Source organism: Manacus vitellinus, unplaced genomic scaffold (assembly GCF_001715985.3).
Source record: "Manacus vitellinus isolate BGI_N305 unplaced genomic scaffold, ASM171598v3 scaffold_52_pilon, whole genome shotgun sequence".
Lineage (NCBI taxonomy): Eukaryota > Metazoa > Chordata > Aves > Passeriformes > Pipridae > Manacus > Manacus vitellinus.
The window spans coordinates 901,658-913,370 of record NW_021940628.1 but is presented as its reverse complement, the minus strand read 5'-3'; the positions used below and the strand labels follow the sequence as shown (position 1 = coordinate 913,370).

The 11,713-nt window shown below is 60.8% G+C and overlaps 1 protein-coding gene across 1 annotated transcript; it reads left to right on the top strand.

Annotated features, from left to right (window-relative positions):
* The first annotated feature begins 731 nt into the window (after positions 1-731).
* On the top strand, positions 732-8,942 carry SESN2 (sestrin 2). Its single transcript, XM_018081192.2, is given in 12 exon segments — positions 732-764; positions 3,134-3,241; positions 3,294-3,440; positions 4,181-4,267; positions 4,270-4,368; positions 5,090-5,272; positions 5,532-5,741; positions 6,492-6,642; positions 6,812-6,927; positions 7,124-7,314; positions 7,826-7,970; positions 8,054-8,942. Coding segments are annotated over 12 exon segments (1,557 nt in total). The 3' UTR covers positions 8,141-8,942.
* The last annotated feature ends 2,771 nt before the right edge of the window (positions 8,943-11,713 follow it).

Sequence of the window (11,713 nt, the reverse complement as noted above, 5' to 3'; positions counted from 1 at the left end):
ACTGGAGGGCTGGGCAGGGAAGTTTTGGTGTTGCCGATCCCTCCGGGAGCTGGGACGTGTGTGGGAGCAGGGCAGAACCGGGGACAAAGGGAAACTGAGGCAGGGGGTGCTGGGATGTGCCCGCCGGTGTGAGTGGTGGGGGGCCGGCAGGAGGATGGGGGCCCTCTGGGAGTTCTGTCCTGTTGTTTGGCTCGCGCTGCTGTTCCCAGGCCGGTTATGGGATCTCTGATGACCCGTTAACCCAAATATTCTGGAAGTGTCTGGCATCGCTTTTGCATTTGGAGTCCAGCGTGGAAAACTGGGGTGTCCGTGGAGCTTTGCATGATCTCCTTGACCCTCTCAGGCAACCAGAGCGGTCTGCAGTGTCAGTCCAACATCCTGAGTGTCCTGAAAAGTTGGGAACTGCCTCTATTTGCAAGACTTGTTTTCCCCTCTCCAAAAAAAAAAAAAAAAATCGCATTTTTTCCCTGTTGCTCCTGCATTCCCCCTTCCCTCAGGTTTCCCCAGGGACAGCGGGATTGCTCTGCAGCTGGGGGGAGAGCTGGTGGTCCCCCAGCCATGTCACTGCAGGATGGTTCCCCCTGACGCGGGCTGGAGGCTGGGAGTGCCGGGACAGTGGGTGGGAGAAACCCCAGGGAACAAACAGCAGGGGGGTCGCTCCAGCACTTGTCCTGACATGAGCCAAAGCCCGAAATTTGGAGCAGGCAGGGGTGAGGCTGGGGGTGTCAGGGATGCCCCAGACCTTGGCCAGCAGTGTCTGGCAGGTACCACCGAAATTCCCTGGATCTGGGGCTTCCCCACTGCCCGTGAAGGTGCCTCGGTTGTGTTCCTGTGATGGTGTTTGTTTAACCTCATCTGATAAGGGATGGTTTCCCCACACCTGACTAAGCGCTGGCACCAGTGTGGGGAGGGGGGATTAGTGCTCAGCACACCCATCTTCCCACTCCTGGGGTATTATCTCCTTCCCCCGGAGCCCCTCTGCCTGCCCTGTGCCAGCTGGAGCCGGGGAGCAGGTTGTGTGCCCGGTGCAGGGCACAGCACCCCCGTGCCTCAGCTTCCCTTTGGTTTGACAGGATAGCAGGAAACAGCCTTCAGCTGTACCAGGGGAAGTCGAGATCGGATGTTAGATCGTCCAGCCCTGGCACAGCTGCCCAGGGAAGTGGTGGGATCACCATCCCTGGAGGGATTTAAGAGATGTGTGGATGTGGCACTTTGGGGACGTGGGTTAGTGGTGGCCTTGGCAGCGCCGGGTTGGACTCAGTGACCTTAGGGGGCTTCTCCAACTTGAACTATTCCCATGATGTGATTCCCCACCAGTGGAAGCAGGAGGAGATCCCTTATCCAGAGGTGGCACAGGGAGGGTTAAACCACAGCACCCCCGGGATTGCTTAATGCAGCAAAACACGGGGATGATTAAAAACACCTTCAAAGGTCACCCTGAGCTGTCACCGAAAAGCCTCGGGCTGGCTCCGGGCTCCTCGGCTCCTCCCTCCCTGCCGTCGGGGTTGGAATTCCAGCCGGCTGGAATGCTGCTGCCTGTGCCGTGGATTTGCCGTCCCGTGGATTTGCCGTCCCGGGATCTGGCTGTTGCTGTCCCTTCCCGGGGATCCTCTCAGAGCTTTTGGAGCAGCTCCTGTCCCCAAACCCTGAGTTAGCACGGAGCCAACTCAGCGCCTGGAGCAGCGACGGCAGGAACCCGATCCCGCTGCCCCCTGGAGTGCTTCCGTGGTGACTCAGGGCGGGAGCATCCCATGGGAGCCCTTGGATGTGGGCACTCCTGGCTGTATCCCGGGGCCGTGTCCTGCTGCCCGGCTCATGAGCAGCACGTGGCCACAGTGACAGCTGCTGCCTGTCACCTCCTGCCATCCCACACCCCTTCCCTGCTCGGGAGAGGGTGCCAGGCTGCACCTCCAGAGGGATTTGGGTCGTGCCTTGGCATCCCTCCCTGTGGGCAACTTGGCCAGTTCACCCAGGAACTGGGTGACTGGGTGCTGTGGGAGCCCAGCTGCCCCTTTCTAGCCCTCAGGGGTGTGGGGCAGCACCCCCTGTGCCCTGCTGGGGATGATAATTTATTTTTGGGTCCTGGGGGCTGGCAGGGATCCAGCTGTGTCCTGGTTTTGCCTGGGATAGGGTTCATTTTCCTCTTTTGGTGGCTTTGGCCGGGCTGGGACAGGGTTCCCTGGGTGTCCCCAGCAGCACAAGTGGGGTGACCAGTGGGCACTGCCTGCCCTGTGTGGGTCTCCCTGAGCCCAGAGCAGGGAGCAGGCACTGGATGAAGTGTCCCTCAGGATGGGCCAAGGCAGCTTTGTGTCTGACACCACGGGCACAGCTCCTGCCTCTGGTTCTCCGTGGCACTGCTCCCCCCTGGATGTGCTGGGGGGACCATGGGATGGAGCAGGGTGGTCTTGGGCATCCCAGGGTGATGTGAGACACTGGGTGGGCAGATCCAGCCTCTGGGTTGGTGTTGGGATCCCATTCAAACATCCCGTGGAGGTGCTTGGGAACAGGTCGTACCCTGATGGGGCCACACCCAGCTCCTGCTGCTGTAGGGGCCGGGGGATTTCTGCAGGGAAGGGGAAGAGCAGGGTGGCTCTTCACCAGCTGGAGAGGATTCCTGAGCAGCTTCTCCGTGGCAGGACCTGTATCCAGAGGGTGGGCTGGGGGAAGCTGCTGTGTCCCTCCTGCTGCTGCTTCCATGTCTCTGTCCTGGTTTGGGGCTGTTTGTGTCACTGTCCCCATGTGCTCCCTGACTGGGGACAGCCTGCACCCACCTGCCGGCAGAGAGGAGGCAAATCGGTGTTTGGAGAAAACATGGCATAGAAAACTTGCTTTTCCCTTGGGAGATGGAAGGGGAAGGGGGTTTGAGCAGGAGGGGGGGGCAGAAAGGATCTAAACCCTGTACTTGGAGCGTGGAAAGCCCCTGTGAGGGGCGGGGCTCGTTTCTGGCTTAACTGTGTGAATGGATTTGGGGAGGGGGGGAAGCCGGTGATGTTCAGGGATATTTTGTGCCCGGGTGGGGTCAGAGGGACCGTGGTTGTGCTGGGGATTGCCACCACAGTGCCTGGTGCCGCTCCTGTCCCCCTCTGCCAATCCTGCGGGACCCTCGCCCCCTGTTTTTCCCTGTTTTCCCAAGGAGGGGGCGGTGTCCCCGCCGTCCTGCCCCGTGTCCCGCTGTGTCACACGCACCTCCGGGAGCGGAGCAACGTCCCCGCCGGGTTTCATCAGGCACTGCCAGCCTGACGTAAGGGCTGTGGGGGCGAGGGCCAGTGGCCCCAGCGGGGTGGCTGCCTGAGTCACCCCTTCCGCTGACACCGGCGGGGACACTCGGTGGCTCCGGTGGCTCCGGTGACTCCCGGCTGCTCCTTCCTCCCCAGGAAACAGGGATCAAGGTCTCCCGGGAGCTGGCGAAGGGCCCCAGTGCCTTCATCCCCCTGGCAGAGGTGAGAGCTGTGGGGAGGGGGCTCCTTCCCCCCTCCCTGCCCTGGGTGGGGGGTCAGGGGGGATTCCCACACCCCACCCCAATTCCTAGTGCCTGGTGGGGCTGGGATGCTGGGGAAGGGTCAGCCAGCCCGGGGGGTGTCCCCAGGGCAGTGTGGGGGGGTATCGTTTGGGAGGGTTGTGTTGTCACCCGGGTGTTTTCCTGCCCTTGCCCGTGCCTCGGTTTCCCCGCTCATCCAGACACACAAACGTCCTTCCCCTGACAGGCAAAGGTCCTGCCCACCCCTGCCCTGCCCTGCCCCTCCCCAGAAGGAAAACTCTGTCCCAAAATCCCCGGGGCACCCTCAGCCCTATCTCAGCTCCCACCGAGGGTGTCCCAGATGGTCCCTCCCCGGGCAGAGATATCGGTGTCGTCACCCTGCCGGGGGGGCTGAGCCCCAGCTCCTGCCCTCCAGTGCCCAAATAAACAACCCAGCCCACGGGCTGAGCCCCACGGGAGCCAGCATGGACACCCCCGGACACCCCCAGCCCCCTGGGAATGGGAAGGGGGAGCCGGGCACCGGGAGCCACCGGCGGTGCCCATTCCGGAGGCAGGGAGCTCCCGCCGGGGTGAGGATCTGCTGCAAGGGGATGGGTGCTGCTTGCTGGGGAGGGGGGGGGAAGGTCTCCCTGGAGGTTGTGGGGGTGGAAGGAGCGAGGGGCTGCATCTCACAGCCCCTTCCCTGCTCTCTGCACCCCGCAGATCCCGCGGGAAGGAGCGGAGAGCGGCCTGCGCCAGCTCCTCATCGAGGCCTTCGGTCTGCGGGAGGGTGGACACGTCGCCATGGATGGCTGCACCCCCATACCTGCAACTTCTGGAAGACCCAGTACCTCCTGCTGCGCATGGACGGGCCCCTGCCCTACCACAAGCGCCACTACATCGCCATCATGGTGAGCAAGGGGGGGCCTGGGGGGGTCACAGTGGGCTCTGGGGGGTCCCAGCGCTGCTGCTCAGGAGGCAGAAAGGGATTTGGGGTCTTAGAGATGAGCCCCTCTCTGATCTGAGGTCCCAGGGGGTTAAAGTGGGGTCTCAGCACTGCTGTAGGAAGGCATTTGGGACCCAACTACTGGGTCCCCTCTGATCTCAGGTCCCAAAGCCTTGGAAGCCCCTTTAAGGTTGGTGCCCACCCAGGTACCCCAGCACCCTCCCTTCCAGAGCCCCTGGGGACTGGCATTGATGGTGGAGGGAGAAAACCTCCCCTGGCGGGGTCCCAGCACCACTGCTTAGGAGGCAGGAGGGCATTTGGGACCCCAAAGATGAGCCCCTCTCTGGTTTGGGGCCCCAGGGGCTTAAGGTGGGGTCCCAGCACTGCTGCAGGAAGGCATTTGGGACCCCCCCAGTTGGACCCCCCTGATCTGGGGTGTCCCAAAGGTTTATGAACCCTTTTGGAGTTGGTGCCCACCCAGGGTTCCCCAACACCCTCCCTCCAGAGCCTCTGGGGACTGGCATTGATGAGGGGGGGTCAGACCTCCCTGTCTGGACTCATATCCCAGGGAAAACCCCCCAGGAGGGATGTGTGGGGGGGTGTCCCTGCCTTGGCTTCTCCGAGGGTTTGTCTCAGGGTTGGGGGGCCCTGGCCGGTTCTGGGGGTGACTCCCGGCTCTCCCGCAGGCAGCAGCCCGGCACCAGTGCTCCTACCTGGTGAGACTGCACATGGGGGAGTTCCTGCAGGTGGGGGGCAGCCCTGCCTGGCTGCAGGGGCTGCACTGTGCCCCCCAAAAGCTCCGCAACCTCAACGAGATCAACAAGCTGCTGGCGCACCGGCCCTGGCTCGTCACCAAGGAGCACATCGAGGTGAGGGGGGTGCTGCCGGCACAAATCACCCCCAAAACACACTGTCTGGGGGGGTGCTGACCCCGGGGGCCACACCCCTGCTTGCACCCACCCCCAGGTTTAACCCTTTCGGGGCTGAGTGACCCCCACGGGTCTGTGGGGGAGGCACATCCCAAACGCGCTCCTGTGTCCCTGCCCTGGGTCTGCCCGGCCCTGGGCTGGGGTGGGGGGTTCCGTGGGGAAGCTGGGGGGTCTCTCCAACCCTCCCTGTGCCTTGCAGGCTCTGCTGAAGCCCGGGGAGGACAGCTGGTCGCTGGCAGAGCTGGTGCAGGCCCTGGTGCTCCTCACCCACTACCACTCGCTCGCCTCCTTCGTCTTCGGCTGCGGCATCAAACCCGAGGGGGACCAGGATGGGGGGAACGGCTGCTGGGCCCCCTCACCCCACAGTGACAGCAGCCCTGGCTCTGAGGACAGCATGGGGGGCTCTGGGGTAAGGGGGGGCTTTGCCTTGCAGGGGAGGGCGTGGTGGGGTAGTGGGTGCTTTCTGCAGCTTCTCCTGGGAATCCCAGAATGGTTTGGGTTGGGAGAGACCTTAAAGCTCATCCTGTTCCACCCCCCTGCCAAGGGCAGGGACACCTTCCACTAGCCCAGGTTGCTCCAAGCCCCATCCAGCCTGGCCTTGGACACTTCCAGGGATCCAGGGGCAGCCACAGCTTCTCTGGGCAATCTGTGCCAGGGCTTCACCCCCCTCACAGGGAAGAATTTCTTCCCAATATCCCATCTAACCCTGTCCTCTGACAGTGGGAAGCCATTCCCTGTGTCCTGTCCCTCCATCCCTTGTCCCAAGTCCCTCTTCTGCTCTCCTGGAGCCCCTTTAGGCCCTGGAAGGGGCTCTCAGGTCTCCCTGGAGCCTTCTCCTCTCCAGGTGAACCCCCCCAGCTCTCCAGCCTGGCTCCATCATCAAGGTGCTCCAGCCCTTGGAGCATCTCCGTGGCCTTTTGTTGGGAACAGCAAATGCTTTAGGGCTGTGCAGTATCATCCTCATCCTCTGCAGGGCTTCCCCCTCCTCCCAGTCCTGGGCATGGAGCGTGGGAGCTGCTTGAGGTCTGGGCAGGACAAACCCAGAGGCAAATGTTCTTTGCAGCAGCCCCGAGGCTGCTCCAAGTGCCAGCAGAGCTGCTTTTGGGGGCCCCTCTGCTCGAGCAGAGGCAGGGTTGACCCTGCCCTGTGCTCCCCCCAGGGCAGGGATGCCATGCAGGAGGTGGAGATGCTGATGGAGAGGATGAAGCTGCTGCAGGAAAACCAGCAGGAGGAGGAGGGCGTCACACAGGAGGAGATGGAGACGCGCTTCGAGCTGGAGAAGACGGAGAGTTTGCTGGTCCCTCCCTCAGGTGAGGAGGTGCAGGGGGGCACCTGGCTGGGGAGGGGGTCCCCATGGGCCGGGGGAAGGGGGAAGAGCCAGAATCTGCCTGGGAGAGCAGGATCAGCCTCTCAGTGCAGGGCTGGCTCTGTCTGGGGTCCCACCACATCACTTCCAGCTGCCCTGGTGGTGCCTTGCAGATATTTTGGACCCCTCCCTGCAGTCCCACGTCCGCTGCTTCGTGGAGGACCCCGAGTTCGGCTACAAGGACTTCACACGGAGGGGGGAGCAGGCCCCCCCCACCTTCCATGCTCAGGTGAGAGGGGGGTGCTGGGAGGGGAGGGGGGGCAGCCCCTGCTTGTCTTGCCCTGGGGGGGACAGGGGGGACGTTCCCAGGGTGGTGGGAGCAGCTGGGTGAGTGAAGGGCTGGAGCTGAGCAAGATGCTGAGAGGTGTGGGGCCAACTTAGGGGGGAGAGATCCCCCCAAAACCCCAAAATCCCCAATCCCCCAGGATTACACGTGGGAGGACCACGGCTTCTCGCTGATCAACCGCCTGTACCCGGACGTGGGGCAGCTGCTGGACGAGAAGTTCCAGGTGGTTTATAACCTGACCTACAACACCATCGCCATGCACTGCGGGGTGGACACCTCCATGCTCCGCAGGGCCATCTGGAACTACGTCCACTGCGTCTTCGGCATCCGGTACGTCCCCAAAACCTGGCCTGGAGCTTCTTCTCCGCCTCGGGAAGAGCCCGGGAGGGGGTCCAGTGACTTGGTCTTGCTCAGGTTGTTGTTGACTAAGGGAAAATGGTGCTGTTGTGGGGCTCGGCTGAGGTCCAGAAGGACCCCGGGGGGTGGCAATTTGGGAATAAAGTTTTATTATAAGGGAGGCACAGAATTCTCTGTGATGAGGGAAGTGAGGCCCTGGCACAGGTTTGCCCAGAGAGGTGGTGGACTCTCCATCCCTGGTGGTGGACTCTCCATCCCTGGTGGTGGACTCTCCATCCCTGGTGGTGGACTCCTCATCCCTGGAAGTGTCCAAGGCCAGGCTGGATGGGGCTTGGAGCTACCTGGGCTAGTGGAAGGTGTCCCTGCCCATGGCAAGGGGTGGAACTGGATGGGCTTTAATATCCCTTCCAACACAAACTATTTTGGGATTCTGTGAGTGCACAGAGGCTGTGGCTGAAGAACACACTCTGCCCTCTCCCCCCAGCTACGACGACTACGACTACGGGGAGGTGAACCAGCTCCTGGAGCGCAACCTGAAGATCTACATCAAGACAGTGGCTTGTTACCCGGAGAAGACGACCAAGCAGATCTACACCCAGTTCTGGAGGCACTTCAAACACTCGGAGAAGGTGCTGCCCCCTCCCTGCCCCTGCTGGCGGGGTGTTTGGGGGTGCTGATCCCACCCCCTGACCCCCCCTCTCTCTCCCCTCAGGTGCACATCAACCTGCTCCTGCTGGAGGCCCGCATGCAGGCGGCCCTGCTCTACGCCCTCCGCGCCGTCACCCGCTACATGACCTGACCCTGCTCTGCTCCCTCCTCCTCCTCCTCCTGCCCCACGGGCCCCACGGGTGGGGGACAGGCCAGGGGGGAGCTGCCACCCCTGTTCCAGTGAGCCTGCAACGTTATCTCCCTGCTGAAGGGAGCTGGGGAAGGAAAGTTGGGGCTTCCCCGTTCGTTCTCCCAGGGAAGGGGATCCCTAAGAAGTGGTGGGAAGAGCCCGTTGTGCTGCCCTGGCAGAGCTGGGGGTGCCCCAGTGCTCTGTGCCCTTTTGGGGTGAGCCTGAAGGAAGCCAACCTGGGGTGTCTGTGGGAGCAGTGCCAGAGGACTGTCCCCCTGCCAGAGAGGGCCAGAGGGCTTCACTCCTGCTTTTTGGGGTCTCGTTGTGCCTTTAACTTGGGCGCCAGGACAGGGTGAGGGGAGAAGTGCCCGTGGGGTGTTTTACACCTTTTCTTGCGCATCTCCACTGCCCCAGTTCGAGGGGCTGAGGTGGGAGCTGTGCTGGGACACGGGGCTCCCTCCTGCTCTCAGGGTGATGGAGTGACCGTGGCTTTATCCAGACGTGCCAGAGCATTCCCAGAGGCGCAGGTCGCCAGGGAGGTGTCTGTTTTGGGAAAGTCCCCACTCCTGGCTCTGCTGGAGCAGGATCCAGGGCCAGCAGCACCACCATCCTTTGGTTTGGCTGTTTAATCATATCTCCAGTTAAGTTATTTCTATATTTTTTTGGGGTGTATTTACTTCTGACTGGGCATGGAAATGCCCCTGTGACTTTGCTACGGATCTTGTTCGAAAAAATAAAGTTGTTGGTTTTTATTTTCAATTTATATTTTTAAGGGTTTTTTTTTTTTATTCTTTCTCCTTCTTCCCCTTCCCCTTGCTCAGCCCAGGGGCTGATCCTGTATGGAACTGGGGGGAGGTGGGTGGGGTGGATCCTGCTGCTCTGGAAGTGTTTGGGAGCATTCCAAGGGGGAAAATGGGAGGTCTGAGCACTCCCTATTTTCCTGAGGGGAGTGGGTTTGACTCCAGTCCACCCTCCTTGTGGCGATTGTTCCCACCTGTTTTTGGATGTAACACCCTCCTGGGAAGTCGGGATCTGGGGCACGACAGTCGTCCCACTGTGGGTTTTCCGTGGGATGTGTGATCCTGCTGCTGGGATGGTTCTGGGGGGGTGGAGCAGCACTGGGGACACACCAACCCTGTGCTGGGGAGCCAGGCAATTATCAGGGCGTGGGCAGCAGCCCCTGGAAGCTGCTGATAAGATCCCTGAGGAGGGGCCAGCCCTGCAGGCCGAGGGGGATCCTTGTGTGCCTGAGGAGCTGGATCCTGGCTCTGCATCCAGAGACCCTCTGGACCCACCTCTGAGCAGGGACAGGGGGGCAGCAGGGCTGGAAGGGGCTCACTGGGGGTTTTCTGGGGATTTTACAGGGCAGAGCCTCTGCCTGCACCGAGGGAAAGAGGTTTGGGGGCAGCTCAGGGGCCCTGGGGAAGCTGAGGCAGGAGGACGGGGCTCCCTGAGCGCTGCTGGTTGGGCCAAAGTTCCTGCTGGAGAGGAAGAAACCCCTCCCCAAAAAGTGCTGTATTTTTAGGGTGTCACCCTCTAACACCAAACAACACTCTGTGGGGGACGTGGAAGTGTTTGGGGACCTGCCAGGGTGACAGCCCCCTGTCACATAACCTTGGGGTTATTCCCCAAAGATGCTGGGAATGGCAACCCTGAGCTTATTTTTAAGTGAGTCTGGCACGATTTTTAGGGCATTTTGAGGGGTTGTTTTTAGCACTAGTGGCTTTTCTGCCACGTATATGGGGGGGGTCTGGCCATGGGGTCTCAGTGCCCTGGAGCAGCTGGAGAATTTGCGTGTTGGTTTTTCCAAAGAAGTGAGGAAAATGTCATCTTTTAGGGAACTGAAACAGCTCAGAGGACCAAAGACAAGCTGTAGAAAAGGGTCAAGGCAACAGGGACATTCTGTCCGAGGAGGAATTTCCCTGCAGCCTCCTGGCTCTCTTTGAGGCATCCCAAATATTTTGTTCAAATGGAAGAGATCCTTGACTGAAGGTGCTGTTTCTGGTCACAAGGCCTCGCTGGGAAGGGCTGAGCTGTCAAAAAAAAAAAAAAGAGAAAACCTCTTCTTTTTTTGCTGCACTTTCACCACAATGTGTCTGGTGAAATCAGTTTCTTCAGCTGGCCACAATTATAAACCAATAAATCCTTTACCCTGTGCCTAACCAAGGCCTGCAATTTGTCTACATATATATATATATATAATTTATCAGCAGCTTTTGCTGTTGTCTTGCAGGGCAGAAGGTATATTAATAATCTCCCCACCTGTAGCTGATAGTTATGATCCCAATGGATGCAATTTTTGTGTTCCACCACAGTTGCCCCCAATTTAAAAACATGTGTTAACGGTGTTTATCACACAGGAAAGCAACAGGAAATAATAATGATGATAATAATAATAATAATCATCTGTGCTGAGTGAGCACTTTAAGGCTGATGGAGCCCAAAATGCTTTGGGAAATGGGCATTACTGGGGCTGGGCTGCCCTCGGGGGTGCAGGGGTTCATGTGGGGCTGGAGATGAGGAGGAATATCCATGCCCTGAGTGTTGGCAGCTCGTTGCCCTATGGATGCAAGTGGATACCTGGATCCACTGCACGGGCAGGAGATGGATAATCATAGAACCATGGAATGGTTCAGATTGGAAGGGACATTAAACATCACCTCGTTCCAACCCTCTGCCATGGGAGGGGATAAATCCAGGCCGAAAACAAAGCAGCTCCTCAAGCTCTGCAAAGCCTCTGCCATGGCCAGCTCAGGCTGTGATGGAGCTGAGCCCCCAGTGCTCCCAGTGGAGACCTGGAGCCACCCAGTGACCCCCGTGAGGGTTTTGTGGGGCAGTGGGTGGGAAGGGACCGGCCCCCATCACTGGCTGAGCTCATGGGAACAGAATGTGTCCTGCCCATGGAGCCCAAAATATCCCCTGGCACCCTCCGTGCCCTTGCGTAACCCACCCCTCGGTGGGCACCTCGGGGGCTCTGCAGTGCCAGGAGCCATCCCGGGGGGGGGGGCTGCGAGCCAGGGACCCCCCACAAGCCCCTCCAAAAGGAGCACCATCCTCAGGGACACAGCGGGAAAGCCTGGCAGGGTGGGGGGTCCGTAAGCTCCGAGCCCTCCGCAGGTAAAAAGCCGCTCGCTTTGGATTTAAAGGGCGGTCACCGGGCCAGAGTCCCTGCCCTCGCTGGGGATAAATCGGGCTTATCCCGGGGGAACTGCGGGCTCTGGGCACCTCAAATGGCCGCTGGAGCGTTTCAGTCCTTGGGAAGCAGCCAGGGAAGGGCTGGGAGCAGCCGTCGTTCAGGATGTGTCCCCGAGCTGCTGTCCCCGGGGCTCGGGGGGTCACCCCGCACCCCCAGCTCTGCCACCGCTGGGTGCAAGGGGGTCCCCAACCCCTGCCGGGGCGATGGAGGGGGACAATCGGGCAGCGCAGCCCGGATTTACAGCCCGAACCGACCCCGAGGGGGCTGAAGGCGGGCGGGCGTGTCCCCTCCCCGCCCGTTCCCGGCTTTCCCGGCCCGGCAGCGCCGCTCGCTGGGGA